Source organism: Spermophilus citellus, assembly GCF_964194105.1.
Source record: "Spermophilus citellus genome assembly, chromosome: 18".
NCBI lineage: Eukaryota > Metazoa > Chordata > Mammalia > Rodentia > Sciuridae > Spermophilus > Spermophilus citellus.
This window is the reverse complement of record NC_138200.1, coordinates 56,488,342-56,513,137: the sequence shown is the minus strand read 5'-3', so window position 1 is coordinate 56,513,137 and position 24,796 is coordinate 56,488,342. Positions and strand designations below refer to the sequence as shown.

General features: G+C 36.7%; 1 protein-coding gene across 4 annotated transcripts in view; it reads right to left on the bottom strand.

Moving 5' to 3' along the window:
• The window catches only part of PHLPP2 (PH domain and leucine rich repeat protein phosphatase 2), a 78,171-nt gene that overhangs the window by 28,612 nt on the left and 24,763 nt on the right, over positions 1 to 24,796 (bottom strand). For 3 of the 4 annotated variants that reach the window (XM_081274195.1, XM_081274198.1, XM_081274197.1), the window contains 8 exons: positions 22,279 to 22,469; positions 14,534 to 14,659; positions 13,085 to 13,239; positions 10,771 to 10,806; positions 10,319 to 10,465; positions 9,680 to 9,910; positions 8,199 to 8,401; positions 1,990 to 2,050 (listed from right to left, as the gene is read on the bottom strand). In XM_081274195.1, the coding sequence (XP_081130321.1) occupies positions 1,990 to 2,050; positions 8,199 to 8,401; positions 9,680 to 9,910; positions 10,319 to 10,465; positions 10,771 to 10,806; positions 13,085 to 13,239; positions 14,534 to 14,659; positions 22,279 to 22,469 (1,150 nt within the window). The remainder of the gene's footprint in view (positions 1 to 1,989; positions 2,051 to 8,198; positions 8,402 to 9,679; positions 9,911 to 10,318; positions 10,466 to 10,770; positions 10,807 to 13,084; positions 13,240 to 14,533; positions 14,660 to 22,278; positions 22,470 to 24,796) is intronic. The other variant, XM_081274196.1, reaches the window with a different exon arrangement.

The following is a 24,796-nucleotide window of genomic DNA, read 5'->3' as shown; positions in this document are numbered from 1 at the left end:
ATTTTGCAAATATCTGATGCACCTGGGAAGGTACACATTAAAATATCTAGCACAAAATTGGACACATGGGTCTGAGCCTGAGAAAAGAGAAACTGGGCTAGAAATCTAAGTGATAATGATACTTGAGTATAGCTGAAATTACTGAAGTAAATGAGATCATTTTCAATGACAGGTGCAGAGGGCCAAAGATAGAACAGTGGGAATGAATAACCTTTAAAGGGTTAGCTGAGGAAGAGGAATATGCAAAATAAAGAACCAGCAGATAATGTGACATGAAAAAACACAGATTGTATTAACTAGCTAAAGAAACAGTATGTTTGAAGAAAAGACAGCAAGGGTCAACACAGAAAATTTCCACAAAAGAAAGTCTAACGTGAGCTACTGATGGGATAGGATACAGACAATGAGGAAACTGAGCCAACAAATGCAAATAACTCTTGAGAAATTTGCATAAGAAGGGGATGAGAGTAAATAGAAAGTAGTTAGATGGGCTGTAAGGTAAACTAACTTTTTTGTTTATTAAGAGATATAAATGTGTATAAAGACTGAGAAAAAGGAAGACACTGAGCACACATGAGATAGGAGGAGGACAGCATCTAATAGAGCAAGTACAGAGCAGTGGGAGCAGATAGGGTCAGAGGCCTATTATAGATAGCTGGACTGGCCTTGAACAGAGGAAAGAAGCTAAGAATGGATAAGTCTTCTGGAGCGTGTAATCCTCCTGCCTCAGCCTCCTGAGTAGGTGGAATTACAGGCGTGTACTATCATACCCAGCTCACATGGGATTTTGTTAGGAAGAAATGGATGGAATCTAAAATAATAGCTTGTTAATAATAATAATAATAATAAAGTAACAACAAAAAGAAACTTGATCTGATACTATGTATTTTACATCTAGTATCTCATGTAATCTTTGCAACAGCTCTGACCATACAAGGACCATGCCCACTTCCCTTCAACCTGCTTGAAGCCTTCTTGAAACATCTTCAAGCATCACAGCACTTATAATGCGGCCCTGTTTCTGCTTGTCTGTTGATCTCTCTACTAGACTGTGAACTCAACAGAGTTCTGAATTCCTAACACAGTGTTAAAAATGAATGAATAAAAGAGTACAGTGAAACTCATGGTAAAAGGAAAACTAATGAGAATTCCAGATAACAAACAATACAAGCCTAATGTATAGTTAAAGGGCACCAACCAGCATGAGTAGGGAAGTCCTGACTAGTCCTCACCAAAGTTGTCTCCAAAAATCAGGCCAAGATGGGTAACAAGAAAAGCAAAAAACTAAAAATAGAATTTTAAAAGTTTTTCAAATCACTATCTAAATATCAAGAATTACAGTCAAAAAAGAAGAATAAAATTGTGTCATTTGCAGGAAAATGGATGGAACTTGAGAACATTATGTTAAGATAAATAAGCCAAGGGTTGTATGTTTTATCTCAGAAAGATGTGGATGGGAGTGGGGGAGTCTCATGAAAATCAAAGGGAGGTCACCAGAATGGAGTTCAGAGAGACAATAGATCAGGGGCGGGAGATAGGAAAGGGGAAATACTAGGGAATGATATTGGTCACATTATATTGGGTGCATATGCAATGGAATACATACTAACAAATCCTACCATTATGCACAACTATAATGCACCAACAAAAAAATGGAAAAAAAATCAAGAATTACCTAATTCTAGTTGACAAAAAGAAAATCACTACCATGAAGATGATGGGCTACCTTTGTTCTATCTCTTCCTACACCCACAGTCTTTAAGGAGGAATAGTTAACAGGCACCTTTCCATTCCAAGAGGATCTTCCCTTTAACTGTATACACTATAGTCATTAGATTTATTCCTCTAACTCATCCTTTTGCCTTTCTCCAGGTTATCCACACATCTCAATATATTTAGATTTCTTGTACCTCAAAATTGTTAGAGAATCCACACATCTCTCTTAATTCGTAAGGATCAAACATGCTCCTACCTTCACAAGACACTCACCGGGAGAGCTCCAAAGAAGTGAGGAGACTGGGCACCGGGTAGACATTTACTGCAGTCAGTCCTATCAAAAATCAAACAGATATTAATGAAGGTCTCTGAAAAAGAAAGCAACTTGTAGTAAACACAGGAAAAGCAGCTTAGTGAAATCACTGAAACAAACTGATGTCTTCTGAGATGACTAAAGATAAAAACTACCAGGAAGCTCATTTTGACTAACTGCTTGATCCCAATTTGTTTTGAAAAACAAATCTTTAACTAATTGAAGGACTACGTGTAAAGCACTGGATTTATAATGGATCTGGCAGTTATTAAATGTTAACTACTTAGTGTTTTAACTTGAAAAAATTAATAACTGAATTTTTGCTGGCAATATCTAAACTTCAATAATTAATGTATAACATAAATACAGAATAATCTTAAGTGTCACAAGCCATCCATGGGTTGGATGTGGATTTTCACATATGGAAGCCTTGTCGATAGGGACATCTGGTGTCTGGGAAAGCCAGTGGACATTTCTTCTGATCAACTGCCCAGGCACAATGTGAATCTCTTTCCTGCTCTGCCATGGCCCACACAAGCACCTGAGATGGGTGTGACCTACACCAAGATGTCAATCAACCTACTGACTGAAAGACATCATGAAGCAAGACTCCGCCCTTGAAACCTTATCCCTACCATTGATATAGCCCCTTAAATAAACTACTGGAGTCCTTTTCCCTTTGTCTAGTTCCAGAACCCATGTGGACTAGATTTATCAGGGGCTTTGCATTCTGTAAATATATTTCTGAGTATTTTTATTTTGTGACTTACTAATTATCTAAGATTGTAAGTTTTAGGGTATCTTGGACTATTCTGGGAAGGAAAAAGGACTCCTTAATGAGATGCTGGCCATCCCCTCCCTCAAAACTTAAAGTGTAGAAATCACTGAATTTTCACAAGCTGAATCAATACCCAGATCAAGAAAAGATGTTATCAGCTCCCAGAAAGATCCACTCACCTCCTTTTCCACTCACTGATCATCAAGGGCAACATTAATTACCCTGACTCTGAATACCACAGAAGGCCTACTTATATAAGCAAATGCATACAGTATTTCTGGTCTGGTTTTGTTCACTCCACGTTACACTTGTGAGATTTGTTCATACTGAAGCATATGGTTATAATTCATTCATTCTCCTGCCTGAATGAAGTTTTTGTGTGTGAATGAATATACTACAACTTATTTACTCACTTAAGAGATGATGGGCATTTAAGTCTTTTCCAGAGTAACGATGAACAGTGGTTCCATGAATATTTTTGTCCATATCTTTATGAACTAATATCAGCACTTATTTGAGTATGAACCTAGGAAAGGAACTCCTAGGTACACTGTACATGTTCAAGTTTTTTTGTTTTGTTTTGGTACTGGAGATTCAACCCAGGGGCACTCAACCACTAAGCCATATCCCCAGCCCTTATTTATTTATTTTTGTATTTTATTTAGAGACAGGGTCTAACTGAGTTGGTTAGGCCTCGCTAGTTGCTGAGGCTGGCTTTGAGCTTGCATCCTCCTGCCCTAGCCTCCTAAGCCACTGGGATTATAAGCATGAGCCACTGTGCCAGGCACATGGTCAGAAAATACTGAATAGTTTTCTGAAGTGGCTCTACTAATTCCCATTCTCATCAGCTGCCACACTCATTCTAAGCATTCTGGTAGGTATATAGTGTCATTACCTAGGAGTTTTCAATTTGCATATCCCTAATACTTAGTAAAGCTGAGTGCCTTTTATAAAAAAGTTAACTGATCATCTGGCTAACTTTTTTTGTAAAGCTAGGTTCTTTATTTTATAATTATTTTGTAATTGTTTATGTGAATTCTTCCATGTTGTAGAATTTAAGGATTCTTTAATCAGAGGGCTAACCTCGAATAAGCCCCATTTAGAATACTGCTATGACAGAATTTCCAGAACTAAGAACTGCTTATACATCAATGTCTTTTGCAGTAGGGCCAGGCATTTGGACTTTCTAGACACATTATAGACACAGATGGACCTGATAAGGAATCTCTTCATGGCAAGGACCTACTACCATATCACGGTATTGATATAAAGCACCAGTCAACACTCATCAATTTTGACCCTATTCTGAAAACTAACCTGAAACCACAATTTAGAGCTTCTATAACATGATAAAAGGCAAGGAAAACAGAAATTCTTAACTTTCTATTATCCTATATCTGTATTGACAGATACAGAAAAGCAAAGAAAATAAAATAATGAACATGTTCTCACCCATTATCCAAATTTCAACAAATCTACCCTCTGCCTTAATATGCTTCACTCTTTAAGAATTAAAATACTACACATATCAAAAGGTAAATATCCTCCTGAATATAATTTTTAGCATTTCCATGGAATCTTTCATGCTGTTATATCATAGGTAAAAGGAATATTTCTGTGTTTTAAATTTTGATAATTATAATAGTCCCATATAATTATGCACTTTTTTTGTTCAAAAATGTTTCTGAGAGCTAGGCATGGTGGCACACACCTGTAATCCCAGAGATGGGAGGTTGAAGTAGAAGGATCACAAGTTTGAGGCCAACTTCTGCAACTTAGTGAGACCCTCAGCAACTTAGCAAGACCTCATCTCAAAATAAAAAATATAAAGGACTGGGGATATAACTCAGTGGTAAAGCACCCCTGGGTTCAATTCCCAGCACTAAATAAATAAATAAATACAAAGTTTCTGACATTTATTCATACACAAAGACAGTATATTCATTTCCATTGCTGAGCAATATTCTATTGCATAAACACATTACTACTGATTTGCTCATTTTCCTTTAGTAGTCCTATTTTGTTCCTATTCTTTCACTATAACAACACTGTGGTGAACTTTTTGTACACATCTCCTTGTACATAGATAAGCATATCTGGGATATATTCCAAGAAGGTGACTACTAGGAATGGCTTATGTGGACCTTGGACTTCTCTCACATAGTCATACTGTCCTCCAAGATTTTAGAGTTGACCCTCACTGGCCGCACATAAGGGCTTTTTGTTGAGAGCCACAGCCAAAGGGGCCCCAGCAAACTTCCAGCTGCCAGCAAACTTCCAGCTGCCGGCTGATGATTGGTTCACAGCAGCCCCAGCAACATCTAGCTGATTGGCTCCTCTGCGGTGATGTTCATTGGGCTGCCAGCTGATGATTGGCTCACAGCGGCCCCAGCAACATCTAGCTGATTGGCTCCTCCGCGGAGCTGCTCATTAGGGGACTTCTTTGGCTCCGCCCACACAACCCAGCCAATCAGCCTCAAGACCAGGAGGATTGTGGGAGGTGGTGAGGTTTGTGTGGGGGTGAGAGGCTTGGGGAAGCCGGTGGTGGCAGTTGGGCTCTGAGGGTTTTTTCCTGAGGAGCTGTTTTGTTTGGCGTTTGTAATTCTAAAAATAAAGTTAGTTTCTTTTGACAAGTGGCTCCTGAATTGTGCCCAGCCAGACTGCGGCACTTTTGAAGATGATTCTGCCCATCTTCGGTTATACTCAGCATTATCTTTTTTTTTTCCTTTGATGAGTATAAAATCGTATAATTTAAATTTGCATTTTTCTAAATATATGAAAAATGCTCATCTTCTCTAGCAATTAGAGAAATGCAAATCTACTCTAAAATATCGTCTTATTTCAGTCAGAATGGCAGCTATTATGAAGACAAACAACAATAAGTGTGGCAAGGATGTGGGGAAAAAGGCACACTCATACATTGCTGGTGGGACTGCAAATTGGTGCAGCCAATATGGAAAGCAGTATGGAGATTCCTTGGAAATCTGGGAATGGAACCACCATTTGACCCAGCTATCCCTCTCCTTGGTCTATACCCAAAGGACTTAAAAACAGCATACTACAGGGACATAGCCACATCAATGTTTATAGCAGCACAATTCACAATAGCTAAACTGTGGAGCCAACCTAGATGCCCTTCAGTGGATGAATGTATTTTAAAAAATGTGGCACATATACACAATGGAATTTTACTCAGCAATAAAAGAGAATAAAGTCATGGCACTTGCAGGTAAATAGATGGCGTTGAGAAGATAATGTTAAGTGAAGTTAGCCAATCCCAAAAAAACAAATGCCAAATGTTTTCTCTGATATAAGGAGGCTGACTCACAATGGGGTAGGGAGAGAGAACATGGGATGAATAGATGAACTCTATATAGGGAAGAGGGGAGGGAGGAAGGGAAAGGAAGGAGGCAGGGGATTAGCAAGGATGGTGGAATGTGATGGACATCATTATCCAAAGTACATGTATGAAGACACAAATTGGGTGTCAACCTACTTTATATACAGAGATATGAAAAATTGTGGTATATATGTGTAGTAAGAATTGTAATGCAAAAAAAAGTACATGTATAAAGACATGAATTGGCATGAACATACTTTACATAAAGATATGAAAAATTGTGCTCTATATGTATTATAAGAATTACACTGTGTATGCTTCACTCTTTAAGAATTAAAATACTATACATATCAAAAGGTAAATATCCTCCTGAATATAATTAAAAAAATAAAATAACTTAAAAAACAGAAAAATAAATAAATTTGCATTTTTCAGACATTTAGTGAAATTAAACTTTTTTCCTTTCCTTCTTTAAACATAGAAAAAGTAATTATAACTTCTACAATAAGAATTCTCCATAAGAATAGCATCAACAGATAGGAAGCCCTTTACAAGTATTCTTGGAACAATTCCCTAAAGGGGCTTCTCAATTGTCCATAAGAATAGCATCAACAGATAGGAAGCCCTTTACAAATATTCTTGGAACAATTCCCTAAAGGGGCTTCTTCTCACTCTCAAACTGAGGTAGCACAAGCTTCCAGACCAGGAATTGGCAATTTTTTTTTTCTGTAAAAGTCTAATAGTAAATAGTTCAGGTTTTGTAGACCGTAGCAGTCTCTCCCACTACTACTTAATTCTGCTACTGTAATATGAAAGCAGTAATGCATAAACAATATGTAAATCTATCAGTGTGGCTATGTTCCAATAAAACTTTATGAATATAGACACTTAAATTTCATATATAATTTTCCCATCATTAAGTATAGTTCTGATTTTTAAAAATCCAATCATTAAACCATTCTCTCTTTTTTTTTTTTTTTTTTTTTTGGCAAGGGGGTAACCAGAGATTGAACCCAGGGGTATTCAATCACTGAGCCACAACCCCAGTCCTTTTCTATATTTTATTTTGACACAGGATTCCGCTGAGTTGCTTAGGGCCTTGCTAAGTTGCTGAGGCTGGCTTTGAACTCAAGATCTCCCAAGCCACTGGGCAAACCATTGTTTATGAACTATACAAAAAGAGATTGAGGTTGAGCGCAGTGGCACACACCTGTAATCCCAGCAGCTCAGGAGGCTGAGGCAGGAGGATCACAAGTTCAAAGCCAGATTCAGCAAAACCGAGATGCTAAGCAACTCAGTGAGATCCTGTCTCTAAATAAAATACAAAATGGGGCTGGGGATGTGGCTCAGTAGTTGAGTGTCCCTGAGTTCAATCCCCAGGACTCCCCAAACCCTACCAGAGAGAGAGAGAGAGGGCCAAAGTTAGCCCCTGGGCAATAGTTTGCCAACCTATTTTACACTATTACTAATACTTGGTTTTGAATATATTTGTCCATACTCACTACTTTTAAAAATACCTCTTCTTATTTTCCTGTAGTGAGTCTTGCCATGTCTTTTCATGAACATCTCAGTCACCAGTGTTGACAACAAAGTTAAAACATAAAGCTTGGGCTGGGAATGTGGCTCAAGCGGTATCGCGCTCACCTGGGGTGCACGGGGCTCTGGGTTTGATCCTCAGCACCACATAAAATAAAATAAAGATGTTGTGTCCACCGAAAACTAAAAAATAAATAAATATTTAAAAATTCTCTCTCTCTCTCTCTCTCTTTAAAAAAAAAAAAAAAACATAAAGCTAAAGGCTGGGGTTGTGGCTCAGAGGTGGGAGTGCTCGCCTAGCATGCATGAGGCACTGGATTTGATCCTCAGCACCACATGAAAACACAATATATTGTGTCCACCTATAACTAAAAAATAAATATTAAGGAAAAAAACCCATAAAGCTAAGCTTCAACAAGTTCTATTTTGCAGAGACTGAGGACCACAGACACCATTATTCTTAGAAAGTTCACACAAGAAAGAGAAAAAAACAAGAGATTGGAGAGAGAACTCACTGTTTGAACTGGCATACAGAGTTCGAAGGGAGAAGCCACTGAGTGTCAGTTCCCTCAGCTGGTTCCGCTCACAATGCAGCTGTTCCAAGCTACATAAAGAGCTAAGATCCAAGTCAGTCAGTTGATTGTCCCGCAAATCCATGTGTGTGATGTATCTATTTCCCTCCAGATTTTCAATAACCACGGTTTTCAAGTAATTCATCCTTAATATTCAAAAATAAGGAAATAATCATAAATAAATTCTATTAAGTGTGTTTACCAAAAGAAATATGACAGTCCTGTTTTCCCTCCTAAACCAACTAGGAATTTTCACTACTTGACTCATTTTGCAAGGTACAGAAATAACCACAGATGGTTTATAACCAAAGAGCTCAAGGTGCAGCTAAATTAGACAATCCAGACTGGCAAATACGCATACAAATTCAATATAGAGAAGGAAAACATTTATATCCAAATACCTATTAAGGTTAGGTGGAAGCAAAAAAATGAGAAGCTGAATATGCTTTTCAATGAATGGTAGCTAAGCAGTCAAAAGGGAACAGCTCTTCTTCCTCCCGCTGCTGTAGGACTAAGACTCACATGACACTAATGAAGAAAATAATCTGTATCTATACTGAAGGATTCGAAGGCAAACTTGAAACCTTGAAACCATGCTGACCAAATTATATTATTACATTGTGTATATGTATGAATATGTAACAATAAATCCCACTATTATAAATAATTATAATGTACTAATAAAAAATACAGGAAAAAAAGTCCTCCATAATCCAAAAAACGACAAACTCTAAAAAAGGGCCTCTCAGTTCTTTTCTATACAAGTATATAATTCAAAGCACATGGGTCTGTTCTCATTTTCCTATATTTCAATAATTCTGTCTTTTGCTACATTTTTACAAGGCATGTTAATAGCTCCCTGTAAATAATAGAACACTCAGGTGTCTTTCGCCACCTTCCTTTAGGAAAAGATTATTAAAAAATTTCTTAGTAGTGAAGCCTTGAACATTTCATTTATAATACAATGCTATTAAGAAGAAATTCAACGACTCAACAGAAAAATAGTTATTTACAGAAAATTACAAACCACTAATAATATGCACATAAAAAACATACTCAACCTCACCCCAGTAACTAAATGTTTATTATAACAAAATACTATTTCCCACCTTCTACTGACAATAAGGAAAAAGACTACTAAAAATCCAATGTAGATAAGGATGAGAAAAAAAGAAAATTCTCATAAAATATTGCTGGAGGGTGAGAACCACCTCTGTCAAAAGCAATTTGATGCTTATCACGTGGTCCACCTATCTGACCCTTTATCTCTCTGCTAGTGGGTGATAAATTAAATTTTACTATAACTTGGAAAATATTTCTACAGTGTTCTAAAATCCCAATATTTTAAAGGAGTGTTTATAAAGAGAAGACATACAGGTCCATTGAAGTCAAGATAAAGAAGCTCTGGTAAAGAATGACCTCACCTTAAATCCACATGCTTGATATGGCTCATCCTGTTCAGCACCCCTAAGTTCAAGACTTCTAGGCAATTTCCTGCCATAACCACTTTATCTACCATTATGAGTTTCTCATAAACTTCAGGAATTTGACTAAAGTTGTTGAAGGAAATTCCAAGGGAGGAAAGCTGTTGCAGATTTCCCAATTCTTCAGGTAAAGTAGTCAGAAAGTTGCCATCAAGACAGAGGGTTTGAAGACTGCGGAGGGGGAAATAACAATCTACTTTAGGAAAGATCTTATTCAATTGCACAGAATTAGAGTTATGAATTCTGACTTAAGCCCTTCATTCATTATCAATCCCAAAATGTTAAAACCTCCTAACGCTCAACATACAGAAACTTAATAGATGACTTAGATACTACTTCCAAGGATGGGCCTTTGACATTGGAGTCAGGATCTCTGCTGGTCAAGTACAGGGACTGGTCATTACTGCAATCATGGAGATCAGAGATCTCCAGCATTAAAAACTGCTGCTAACTAGAGTTCTAATAACTTCATGACTTATTTCAATGCCAGCACTCAAGGTTCTACCTTCACTCAAAAATGCCAGACAGATTCCTTATTCTAAAGGAAAAAGAGCAATGTAGCAAAAGTTAGACACTTACTTTAGCAGACTGCCAATCTCACTTGGCAGGTCGTGAAACCCATTACAGGAAAGGTTGAGCTCAGTCAGGGTGGAAATCTCACACAGCAATACAGGAAACAACCCAAGTTTATTATGGGACAAGTTCAGACCCTTCAGTTGAGAAAATCTAAAGGGCAAAGGCAAAAATCCATACTGTATTTCAAAAAGTTTGTCATATATCTTTAGAAGAGACATCAGTGGTCTTTCATGATCTATTTTAAATGATCTGTTTTAAGTGTCCATCCCAGAATTTGTTCCAAAAATATTTAATGAGCACTTACTACATGCCAAGCATGTGGGCAGAGGATACTAAAAGGACTAATGTGCAGTCCATGCTATCAAGGAAACCAGGTCTAGTGTGACAGGAATCTCTTTTCCATAAAAGGCAGAAAATCTAGGGCTGGGGATGTAGCTCAGCGATAGAGCACTTGCCTGGCATGTGCAGGGCCCTGTGTTCGATCCCCAGCCCTGCAAAACAAACAAACAAACAAAAGGCAGAAAACTTGAAGAACAACTCATGCTGGACAATTCTATTGTATAAAGTCATACTTGGAATATTTTGTTATTAAATTTCTAACATGTAATCTAAAGTGGTTAAAAATTAATCAACTCACAGATACAAGAATAATTAACAAATATATAGATCAAATCCAATTCTAAAAAACTTATTTTTGGTCTGGGGTTGTGATTCAGTGGTAGAGTGCTTGCCTCGCATGCGTGAACCACAGTACCACATAAAAAATAAATAAAGTTATTTTGTTCATCTCTAACTAAAAAAAAAATATTAAAAAAAAAACTACTTCTGGGCTGGGGTTGTGCTCAGTGGCAGAGCACTTGCCTCGTGCAGGTGAAGCACTGGGTTTAATTCTCAGCACTACATAAAAAATGTAAACAAATAAAAGAAACGTATTGTGTCATCTATAACCAAAAATTTACAAATTAAAAAAAAAAAAACTTCTTTTTTAATACCGAAATTATGTTGGTTCAAATGTCACTTGAAATGTACGGGCCAGTTGAGCTTGAACACACGTATACAACAAGTGTTTTACTGTAATGTGGTATGATATGCAACATGAATTTTTAGTGCTTCTATTTTTGACTGTGGGAGTAAAAGTATTGAGACCGTCTTACCCAGAGATAGCATAATCATGAAGTGGATCCAAAGGAGTCACATGGAAGTGTCACTTTGTTGTTATAGTGTACAAGAGACAAGGCTGAGGTGTTCTCTATGACAAAATCCTATCACCTGTTCCTTGATCTGAATCCTTGGGACCTCATTCCAATGCTCTTCATCCATATTCCCAACTTGATTTCCAGATGACATGACCCTGATTACTGATTATTCCTTTGATTTGGTACCTTGACTCCAGAATTAATTAATCCATATCTATCTAGCAATTGCAATACTGGAGATTGAACCCAGCACGGTACATGCTAGGCAAGGGCTCTACTACTAAGGCAGTCTTTAAAATTTCTGATCAGAATTTCTCCCTTCCCCACCAAACCCATATAATCACTTCTACCGCATATTTACTCACAGTTATCCATTTTTTGCTTGTTTTGGTTTAGGTTTTGTTTTGTTTTGTTTCTCTTCAGATGGGGTCTCACTATATCCCCAGGCTGGTCTCAAACTCATAAGCTGAAGTGATCCTTCTGCCTCAGACTTTCAGGTAGCTGGGATTACATACAGGCATGAACCACCATACCCAGATTTCAGCCCTCCAATTTTCAGTGGAGGAATGAAGCTGGATGAGTAAAATGTAGGAATGAGGGGACATACTCTAATAAAAGAGATGGAAAAATATATAGGTCATAGATCTGTAGAGTTGAAATGGCTCCTTTGTTAGAATTCTAAGAGAGGTTTCATCACTGAGCAGAGTTGGCAGGAGCAGGTACAAAGGAAAGATAAAGTCCTGCTTCTGGAATTCCTGAAATTAGGCCTGTCTGCTTGAAATCAATTAAATTTGATATTTTTTATTCAAAAGTTTTCATATACTGAATCTCTCAACATGGTTGCAGCTCATGTACCATTGTTAATAACTTATATAAAAAGGTTATCCAAATCAATGACAATTCATTGTTGCCTCTATAAGAGAACATTTGCATCTACCATCTGTTTTATGGGGAGGAATACAGAGGTGGGAAAATTATGTGAAAAATATTGCTTCTTCTTCAAAAATGAGTAGAAATTGCAGGGAAAAAACATGTATGCACATATATATATGTACAAACACATAATGAAATGTGCTATGGCTTGGGCATGGTTTGTCCCCCAAAGTTTCATATGCTAGAAACTTGGCCCCAGTGTGATAGAACTAAGAAGTGGTAGACTTTAAGAAGTGAGACCTAGTGGGAATAATGTCACTAGGGGTGCTACCCTTGGAAGGGACTAATGTTATTCTCATGAAGTAAATTACCTTCTACACGGAATGAATTATCATAAAAGAGCTAGCTTGACCCCCTGAACTCTTCTGGCCTCCTGGCCCTCTCACATGGGCTCCCATCATGATGGCCTCTGCCATAATGTGATGCAGCCAAAGAGGCCCCCATCAGATGATGAATTGACAGAGCTGCCTGTTCTTGGATTTAAGCCTCTTTTCTTTATATATGACCCAACTTTAGGTATTTTGTTATGAGAAACGAGAAATGGACTAACACAAGCTTGCTGACTTAGAGGCCTGGACCACTAAGATACTGATTACAATATAGTTCCAACATATTGACCTGAAACCTATTCTCCACATACTTGTAGAGTGTGTCGAGGCCCCCTGGTCTTTCTAATTGCATGAAGTTGTGTCGCAAATTGAGGTAGGTGATATCTTGACTGTAGAAAAGATGCTCAGGAACTTCCTCAAGGCTGTAACACGAAAGATCCACAGTACTGATTCGTTGGGACACCACCTGAAGAAGGTTCAAGAGAAGAGCCTTCTGAGCTAGTACTGGATGTCTATCATCTAACACAGGACAGAATGGCATTTATACAAACAGCACTGACTAAAGACCAGGAAAGAAAAAAAGGTAAAGAAATCCAATTATTCACTTATAAAACGTTTCAGTTTTTACTTTTCTCTAAAACCATAAGGTGCTTGAAAAACAAAGGAATAAACTGCAAAGTCTCTACAAGGGTTTAAAAAATATAATATCATAAAGAGAGAAGGTTGACATTTCACACAAGAAGTAACATTAAAATGATTCAAAATAACTGTACAAAACTTTGAGAGACAGCATGAAAAGACAATGCCTTTTGGAGCCACACAGATTCTGCTGCTTACTAGCAGTTTCATCATATGTTGTGAGGGTAAGTAGTTAAATAACCAAGCACATAGCACACTGCCAAACATGCCAAAGATGCTCAAAATCATTCATTAACTTCTCTTTAAAAAGGCAGAAGAACAAAATAGCTACTTTAAATGAAAACTACTTCTATTCAGAGCATATTTTATAATCAATACATTAACAAAAAACTTCAATGAAACCAAAACAAAGTTTTTATTTCTATAATAGTATGCTACTAAAAATATGCATTATGAAAATGTATCTGAACAAACAATATATCACTGGAAAAGTCACTCATGTTTTGATGGCAATTCACTTTATAATAACAATACTATGAAAATTTCTGCAAATTCTCAAACAAGAGAGTTTGGAAATCACAGTACACTTTTACAGTAGTTCATCTTTAATCTTTAAAAAGCAGAAATAATGCTCAAAGGCTATCCTCAGCATATAGCAATAATAATTTACAGGTCATTGTACCATCAGTAAGTTCTAATTTGAAGTGGCTCATCAAGCCTGTTCTTAATATGTTGAGACCAAAAAGCACAGGCCTACAAAGTTAGGGAACAGTTCCATCAACCAATGACTACTATTACAGAATGAAAGCCACGTAAATCTCATCATTTCTCAATTCCTTCTTGGGTCAAATCTCGTTATGTCATAATTTCTTCCAAGGCCTGCCTTGCAGACATGGTACAGAGGTAAATGCACCTGAAAACACTTTTGATAGCATTTTTATACTGGGCATAAATAATAAGTTAAGGATCTAGTGTGATTCCATTATTTTATTCAATATATATTAAGAAATAAAATTAAGAGTTATAATTTGCTGTTTTAGAACTAAGATAAGTTTCAAAATACACTTCTAAGGGACTTCTACATTCTTATCTTCACATCAGGATGTTTGAGAGCTTATCACCTTAGATGCTTGCCGTTGCCATCTCTGGTACTCAGCCAAAGACTCAAAGCTGACATGATAGGTCTGAGCTTGGGCTCCAGCTGAGCTGAATGCAAGGGAATGCTGCCGGCGTTTCACTTCTTCTATCTGAAGAAGAGGAGGGGAGAAAACCAGAACCACTAAAAAGAAATCCTGGTCAAAAAGCAAAAGGCAATAACAAGCCCAATTTTTTAAAAAAGGCAAAAAAATGTCTGAATAGACATTTCTCCAAAGATCTATAAAATCACCAATAAGTACATGAAATGATAATCAACATCATTAGCTGCCAGGGAAATATAAAATGAGATACCAATTCATATCCACTGGGATAGTTAAAATTAAAAACACAGATTAAAAACACATGTTGTGTAAATATTGGTAAGGATGTGGAGAAACCGGAATCCTTCTATACTACTAATGGGAATGTAAAATGGTGAAGCTGCTTTGGAAAACCTTCTGGCAGTTCCTCTAAAGATTAAACACAAGGTCATTATAAAACCAAGCAATTCCATTTTTACATTGATGTCCAAGAGAACAACTTGTATATGAAAGTTCATGTCAGCATTATTCATAATAGCCAAAAAGTAGAAACAATCCAAATGTCCATCAATGGGCGAATATATAAACACAAGTGGCATTATCCATAAAATAGAATATCATTTGGCCATAAACAGGACAAATATTGATACATGTACTGTACCAATGAACTTTAAAAACAACATCTTAAGTAAACAATGCCAATCACAAAGAGCCACAATTTTTTTATTCCATTCATATGCAATGTCCAGAATTGGCAAATCTATAAAGACAGGAAGTAGATTCATATTTGCATAGGGTTAGGGAAGGAACTGAGGGGCAATGGCTAAGGAATGAAGGGTTTCTTGGTTATAAAAATGATTGGGGTGATAAAATTCTAAGCATCTATGAGAAAGCCTGTGTGCCCTGTGCTACTGCTTGCTCTTTCATGCACTCTCTTTATCTCTCTCACCTCCTCTTTTGTTCTCTCCTTCTCCCTCTCCTCTTCCCAGCTTCCCTGCTTCTTTAACTCAAGAAATACACAATGATCACAACACATTAGCTGTGTTTTTGCTCTGTCAGTAGCTATGCAGCATAACTCTTGTCCTCAACACTTCAAAGTCAGGAGGCAGGACACCAGTAAACTATGTCCTCTTACTGCAGAAGACCTTTATCAAGCTCTCTTGAGTCCCCAGCTTGAGAAAAGGCAAGAACCTCTCCTCATTCCTATTTGGGATAGTGATAAGAATTCAAGGCACAAAAGCAGCTATGTAAAAAACTCCCTCCCAATCTCCAAAAACCCAACCTATACAATTTTGATGAGGATATAGGTTTTTTTTTTTTTAATAGTTACAGAACCTTTTATGTCTTGTCTGGCATCTTACTTTAATATGCCATAGCTACTGAATTTTGACAAATAAGCTGGGAATTTACAAGTTATACTTGTAAACCATTAGGGTTCTGGTGCCAACTAAAGACTGAACCAAATGGCAGAAACATAAAACACTCTGAACAAAAAAGAATCATATTAAAAAGGCTCACTGAAATTAAGCAATTTTCCTAATGTTCAATTGTGATAATCACAACATAACCATTTTTCATTACTAATAAATCACTGCCATTGAGTAAGTCTGTGTCAAAACAAAGGATCCTTACTGAAATGAAGAATAGATCATTTTCTAGAATAATCAAATGTTTTATTATGGGGTGTTTCACACAGTAAAGTACATAGAATCAATTAATGTCAAATAGTGGGAAAGGTTGGTAAATCTCCCACTACAAATTAATTTGTCAATATCTCTGTATATTCATATTCTGTGTTATATTAGACCATATTGTTATATATGTACAACCTTGGAATTAATAAATACAGTAAAATGTTCCTTTCGTCCTTTTTTGGTTAGTCTCTTTATCCCTACAAATGTTTTATTTACTCAAATCTTTTGGGGGATTCTATTTTACTAAAATGTAATTTACCTAAAAGAAAATCCACTGATTTATTTTTTAATTCACCGATTCTAAGTGAACTGTCAGATGAGTTTTTATAATAGCATATAACCCCATGATCCCCCAAATTTCCCTTGTGCCCTTTGCCAATCCCTTCCCTATAATCACTGGTCTATTTTCATTCACTATAGTTTTGTACCTTTTTCAGAATGTCATATAAATGGAGTCATATGAAAAATGAACTTTTGTGTCTGGCTTTTTCCACTTAGAATAATGCTTTCCAGATTCATCTCTGTCCTTGAGTGTCAGTAGCTCACTCCTTTTTACTGCTGAGTAGAATTCCATTGTATGGATATACCACATTTATCTATCAATTCACCAGCTAAAAACAACTGGGCTATTTTAAGTAAAGCTGCTATGAACTTCACTTACAAGTCTTTATAAGGACACACATTCATTTCTCTTGGGCAAATAACAGGAGTAGAATGTTGGGTCATCTGAAAAGTTTATGTTTAATTTTACAAGAAAGGAACAAGCTCTTTCCAAAGTAATTTTATTTCCACCAGTGATGTATAAATATCCCAGATGCTCCATGTCTTTACCAAACTTGGTGTTCATCAGTCTTTTAAGTTTGGCCATTTTAGAGGTATATAGCATCTCACTGTGGTTTTCATTTTCATTTCTCTAATGACTAATATGTTGAGGATCTTTTTTTCAGGTGTTAATTATCAATATATCTTCTTTGGTAAAGGATCTGTTCAAATCATTTTTGCCCATTCATTAGTGGGTTATTATTCTTTTTACTACTTAATTGCATAAGATTTTTATATATTCTGGATAAAAGTCTCTGTTGCATACTCATAAATAAGTTTCATATGTCATTAATATAACATATAACCACACTAATTTTCTTTTTTTTAATTTACTTTTTAGTTATAGGTGGACACAATATCTTTATTTTATTTGTATGTGGTGCTGGGGATGGAACCCAGTGCTTCACGCATGGTGAGCGAGCACTCAACCCCCCACACTAATTTTCTTTTGCTTTCTATTTGACCAGTAAATATTTTCCCATCACTTCACTTTCAACCTCTTCAGAGTAAGCATTAAGTATCTCTCTCTTTTTTTTTAATTGTTTAGTTGCAGTTGGATACAATATCTTTATTTTTATTTATTTGTTTTATGTGGGGCTGAGGATTGAACTCAGTGGACCATGAGTGGGTGGTAAGCACTCTAGCCACAATCCAGCCCACGTATGTATCTTACAAACAGCAAACTGTAGTATTTTAAATAACATAATCTTACAATCACAATTAACCTGACTACTGACATGTTTGGATTTATTTCTACCATTAGTTGTGTAACAATTTACCACATTATTTTGCTCCTTTTTCCTAATTCTTTCTGCCTTGTTTTACAGTTAGTTTTCTATATTCTCTTTTCTCCTTTAGTGACTACTCTTTTAAGATTTTTAAATTCATATTTGACAATTTTTCTAATAAAGTTTAAATTATTTGGTGTCTCTATTCTTTTATCCCAAGGAAGTATCATTTTATTTATTGAGCACATTGCCACATCTTATTATCTTGTTCAGGTAATTTGACTTATATATTAAATATAATCTTTTTTTGGGGCTGGGGATGTGGCTCAAGTGGTAGCGCGCTCGCCTGGCATGCGTGCGGCCCGGGTTCGATCCTCAGAACCACATACCAACAAAGATGTGTCCGCCGAGAACTAAAAAATAAATATTAAAAATTTTCTCTCTCCCTCTCTCTCTCTCTCTCCCCCCTCTCTCACTCTCTTTAAAAAAAAATATTTAAAATATATATATATATAATCTTTTTAACTTTTTATAATCAATATCTAACTAAATTTGCCACCATATTTTATCAATGTCTACACTCATCGTTTCTTTTAATTTACAACCTCCCCTTTGAACTTACTTTCGACTATTGTTTTACTTTTTTTCTTTTTTATTGGGGAATGAGGTTCGGAAGTATATGTTTTAGTAGTTCTTTCAGTCTCCATATGTCAGCTTAATTGTATATCTGAAAATGTGTTATACAGCCTTGACTCTTGTAAGATAATATGAGTATAAGGTCAAGAGGCTAGGGACATTGCTCAGTGATAGAGCACTCGCCCAGCAGGCACAAGGTTCAATCCCAGCACCAACACAAAAAAGAAAGACAGGCAAACAGAAAAAAGACAGAAACTGAGAAAGAAAAGACTAAAATATAGATTCACATTTATTTTCTTGCAGACATTTTGCAAATAATCTTCCAGTATCTACTTTTGTTTTTAAAGAGAGAGAGAGAGAAAGAGAGAGAGGGAATTTTAATATTTATTTTTTAGTTTTCGGCGGACACAACATCTTTGTTTGTATGTGGTGCTGAGGATCGAACCCGGGCTGCACACATGCCAGGTGAGCGCGCTACCGCTTGAGCCACATCCCCAGCCCCATCCAGTATCTACTTTTGATAAGACAGCTTTTGTCAGTCTGTCATTTCCTTGCAAGCAACCCTTTTCTCAGCAAAAGCTTTTGGAATTTGCTTGTTTTAAGATAGGGTCTTGCTATGTTGTCCAGGATGGCCTCAAATTCCTGGGTTCAAATGATCCTTCCACCTCAGTCTCCTCAGTAACTGAGACTATAGGTGAGTAATGAGCCCAGCTTTTTCTGGAAGATTTTGACTTGCTTCTATCCATTATGTTGTGCAATGTATCTAAGTGAAGATTTATTTTTATGTATCCTACATATTATATTCAGTATACTTTTAATCTGAATACTCATGTTTGTTTTTGTTTCAAGAAAATTTGCAACCACATTGGGCACAGTGGCATACACCTCTGATCCCAGTGACTAGAGAGCTGAGACAAGAGGATTACAAGTTTGAGGCCAGCCTGGGCAACTCAACAAGACGCTGTCTCAAAATAAAAAATAAAGAGAGCAGAGAATGTAGCTCAGTGGTAGAGCACTTGCCTAGCATTCATAAGGCCCTGGGTTCAATAACAAGTACTACAAAAAAGAAAATTTTAAAAAATTTTTGCAGGGACTGGGGATGTGGCTCAAGCGGTAGCACGCTCGCCTGGCATGCACAGGACGCTGGGTTCGATCCTCAGCACCACATAAAAATAAAATAAAGATGTTGTATCCACAGAAAACTAAAAAATAAATATTAAAAAAATTCTCTCTCTCTCTCTCTCTCTCTAAAAAAAGATAAAAAATTTGCAACCATTATTTTCTCAGCTATCACTTCTCCCTTCTTTGTGCTCTCTTCTCTGGAACTCCTATTAGATGTATACCAGAGCCTCTCTTAAGGTCTTTGTTGTTGTTGTTGTTGTTTTTGTTTGTGAAATTCCTTAGTACATCAGTTAATTACATCCAGCAATAAAACAGAGGCTTTAAAAAAAAATGGGGGGAGTCAGTCAGGGATTGGTGCAGTAGCTCTATAATGCTATCAAGGACTCAGCTGCCTTCTACTTTCTATATAGTCACACACAGCATCCGCTTGCCAACTAATGGTCACCACAACCACCACACCTCCAACCCTGAGAGAATATGTGCCACAAAGGAAGGTAGGATAGGGCAAAGAGTCACAGCATCCACATCAGTCCCATCTTAAAGGGCTTTCCCAATAGTCCCACCTAGAAACTTTTGTTTATATCTCATTAGCCATCCCTAACTACAAAAGAGATTGGGAGATACTGGTTTTGATCCTGGGCATACTGCCAACCTGAATAAAATTCTGTTCTACTGGTAAATAAAAGAGAGAATGAAGACAGCAGGGCATGATGGTGCAAGCCTGTAATCTCGGGAGGCCGGAAAAGGAAGATTGGGAGTTCAAAGCCAGCCTCAGCAACTGCCAGGCGCTGCTAAGCAACTCAGTGGAACCCTGTCTCTAAATAAAATACAAAACAGGGTTGGGGATGTGGCTCAGTGGTCAATACCCCTGAGTTCAATCCCTGGTACCAAAAAGAGAGAGAATGAAGACAAATTATGTTACTATTAATCAAATCTCTCTGTGAATTTCTTATCTGGGTTTATCCTATTAAGTTTTAAATTTCAATAACTGTCTTTTCATTTCCATTATTTTTACTGACTCCTTCATAGCTGCATATTCTTACTTCAGAAATTTTTGTTTTCCTATTCTGTCCCGGAAAATTCTATACATTTATTTTCCAGTCTTTTCAGGATGTTCCTTTATTTCCATTTTGATCTGAAGTATCTTCTGATTACTACATTTGTGGATATCTTCCCTAATATAAAACTTGTAGGTGTTTTATTGGACTTTGGAGTGTAGGTGCTTTAAATGAGAGGTTAGCATTTTATCTTCCTCTGTCTCACTCTCTCCCCAGCTTTCTATAAATTCCTGACCTGTTCTTACTTGCCTCTTTCCTGTCAAGAAATTTTACTTATGTTCTTCACTGTCCTTCAGCCTCCAAGATCAAAACAAGGTCTCAAATTGGCGTGGTGGGTTCCTGCTTTCTGGTCAATTTCTTCATTTGAGTCAGTAGGGACCTGGTTCACTTCCTAGTCACAGGCCATATAACTGGGTCCTCCTATCTTTTTAGGACCACAACTAGAAGTAAGCCTTAGTCTAGTCGATAGTTAACAGCACATTTCATTTTTAGCTTTCTTTCATAAACAAAGAAAACAAACTCAGCCCCTAGTTTTAAGCTATAAACTTGGCACAGATCTCCCAGCATGAGCAGGGGACTTTTAGACCTAGGTACTTTCTAGGCTACCCCAACCTTTCAGACCCAGAGCCCAGCAGGCCCACAGATTCACACTAACTGACCACTTTATATTTCTACACTACATTTTTAAGCCCAGCTATGTCTTTTCACATATTTAACTTTCTAATACATGTTTTGATATCTATATTGCCATGTACTTAGATCAGAATGAATGTTTCAAAGTATGACTTTACAAGATGATTTTGTCCTCTTAAACTCAAATTTCAAAACAAAAAAAATAAAATTATATGTAACTATTAACATACATGTTTATAGTCATCTGTCACTATCTAGCAAGTGAACTTCTCTCCTTGGAGGGGGATTCCTCTGGGACAGATGCAAGAAAGAACATGCCTCTCTGGCTACTGGATTGAGGGTCATAGCTACCCCAGACTCTGAATTTTAATCTAATGGGAAAAAATGAAAAACTAGAAAGGACCTCTTTTATTGGTGGATATTGGCAGGTACTTCTAGTTTCCAAGAGCAGCTTCTGATGGTAGCATTCCCTGTCTACTCTTGGTGTTGCCAGCAACAGCATCTAATACACAGCTTTGGAGGCAGGGCTACTCCGACAGATGATTCTACAGGAGCATTTGGGGAATGGATAGCCTCTGAACTTCCCAGACAGGCCCTGATAAAATCTTTAACAATGTTCATATTTACTTTTTTTTTAAATATATGAAAAAAAATCAATGAAAAGCATATGTGACATTTTCTCAATTTATTCTTTCCTTTCTCTCTCTCCCTTTCTCTTTCACACTGCTGAGAACTGAATCTAGGGCTTTACCCATGGTAGGCAAGCTCTCTACCATAGACTACATCCTCAGTCCTTAATTTTCTTAATGATTAAATGAACAGTAACAATATTTCTTTGTGGGTTGGGGTTGTGGCTCAGCGGTAGAGCACTCACCTAGCACGTGCTAATACGTGGGTTCAATCCTTAACACCACATAAAAATAAATAAACAAAATAAAGGTATTGTGTACAACTAAAAAATAAATATTAAAAAAATACATCTTTGTGATTCTTACCTTCCCCCCAACCAGAGGCAAAATGTGCATCTTTCCAGTTTGACAATCCTTCACTGAGGAAACAATAAGGCAGGTTCCACAGAGAACAACTAAGCGTTCAGCCCACTTATGCAGCTGGGTCTTTCCCTTGCGTACATTATAGATGCCAGACAGTAGGATTCGATCCAGATGATCCATCTGGCATGGTTTCTCTATAAAGAAAGCAATAGTTCAGTATCCACCACTGAAGCAGTATACTGATGAAAAGGAAAAAGAAATTGTGTGCCAATATTCAACAACCATATTTTTAGATACAAGTAACCAAGCAATATAGGTATTACAAAATAAGATCTCAGTCCTAAATAATCCCATCTTGGACCTTACCCAGTGGAAATACAGTAAATTTTAGACTATAGAACAAGTCAGATGTCATTGTTACCTCCTATTTAAATAGCCATCTCTCAAATGTACAAAGAATGGTAGTAAGGCAGAGGAATTAAGATCACAGACTTTAGAATGAGATATACTTGAGTTTAAATCCTGGTTCTGTACCCACTTTGTTTCTTTGATGTATCACTGAGCCTTACTTTATTCATTTATATTGTTTAGATTTTATCATGTAAGTTTGGATTTTATTAATCCCATACCTTCAAAAGATTCTTGTAAAAAAGATCATATAAGGTAATAATAATTTTAGGCACAAAAGAGTATGAACTAAATGACAGCCACTACTGATATCATTCTATCCTAGAAGGAAGAAAGTAAAAATTATGGGGGTTCTCTAGTTCTGTACACAATCTTCCATCTTTGTCCTTCATGAGGAAAAGCTTATGGTTGATATTTTGATCAAATGTTCCAATCACAGTGGCAGAAGGCGACATACGTATGCATGAGTTTCTCTTTCTGTAAACACCCTTTCCCATCAGAAGTCTTTATAGGACTGATACACAGTAACCAAAACAGCACACAGGGACAGAAGAGATATGAAGTTCTTGGTACACATATGTACCAGAAACAGACAAATACCATACACAGAAATGGGGGGAGGAGCAGGAGTACCAGCTGGTACAAACTGTAAGCCTGGAGTAGGGACAACCAAGTTGTACTCCAGATAGCTCCACACAACTTATTATGTAAGTTTGGGCATCACTTTGCCCACTTACCCATGTGTTTCCTCATGTGTAATATGAGGAAATGGACGAGATTACTTCAAAGACTCAAAATTATATTACTCAATAAAACTTTATATGTCAACACTGGATTCATCAAACAGCCATTTCTCCTATTCTAAGCCAGCCCTCTCACCTAGTGTAAATTTCACCTTCCTCTGGGAGTTTGGTTCTTCCAGATCTGTAATTCCTACTAGTTCCACATTTCCAACTCTCTGCCAGACATTTCCAACTGGGTATTTACCACTACTTAAATTAAATATCCCTAAATCAGGGCTGGGATTGTGGATTAGTGGTGGAGTGCTCACCTGCATGTGTGAGGAACTGGATTCTATCCTCAGCACCACATAAAAAAATAAATTAAATAAAGGTATTGTGTCCATCTACAACTTAAAAAAAAAAATCCCTAAATCAAGTCATGACCATCCCTGCAAACCAAATGCTTCTTAAAACTCAAGTTCTATTCTCTTAAAATCAGAGTCAGCTTCAACTTTTGGGTTCTCTTCCTCAACTCCCTTTTTCACATAACCAACACTCTTGCTGATCATTCCACCTAAGTCTCTTGTTCTACAAATCTATTGACGCAACTGGCTATCCATAGAGAAAAAAGTAGTTATATCCCTACCTCAATATTTTAATAATATACAAGTACTTAATAAAACATAGAATATGTTTATGACCTAGGACAGTGATGGAATGTAAATGCACAAGAAAAAAAGTATGACTAAATAAAAATTTTAAATGTTTACATAATAAAAACTAGTAAGCCAAACTAAGAATTACAGGCTGGAGAAAATTCAGTCCCAAATACAGAATCCAAAAGATGTATATTCAGAAGATATACAGAAGTCCTTTAATTCAACTTGATAAAAAGAAATATGCAGGGCTGGGGATGTGGCTCAAGCGGTAGCGCGCTCGCCTGGCATGCGTGAGGCCTGGGTTCGATCCTCAGCACCACATACCAACAAAGATGTTGTGTCTGCCGAGAACTAAAAAATAAATATTAAAAAAAAAAGAAATATGCATATAATAACAAAAATAAAGACTCAATGAAAATATAAATTAATTCTCAATCACACTAAGTAATCATGGAAACAAAAATGAAAACAATGAGATCATTTCCTCCATCAGATTAATAAAAACTTAATAGTGTAATAATACTGAAAGGTTATACTGTAAACAAAGGGCACTCTGATACACTAATGAGATAAAAAAATGTTCTGCAGGAATAACTACTAAGATTTTTAAGTGTGAACATTCTATGACCCAACAATTTCATGTATAGAGATCCACTCGATTGGGTACACAAAGAGACATTTTACTATAATGCTGTTTTTAGCAGCCAAACACCTGGAAACAATGTAAATTTC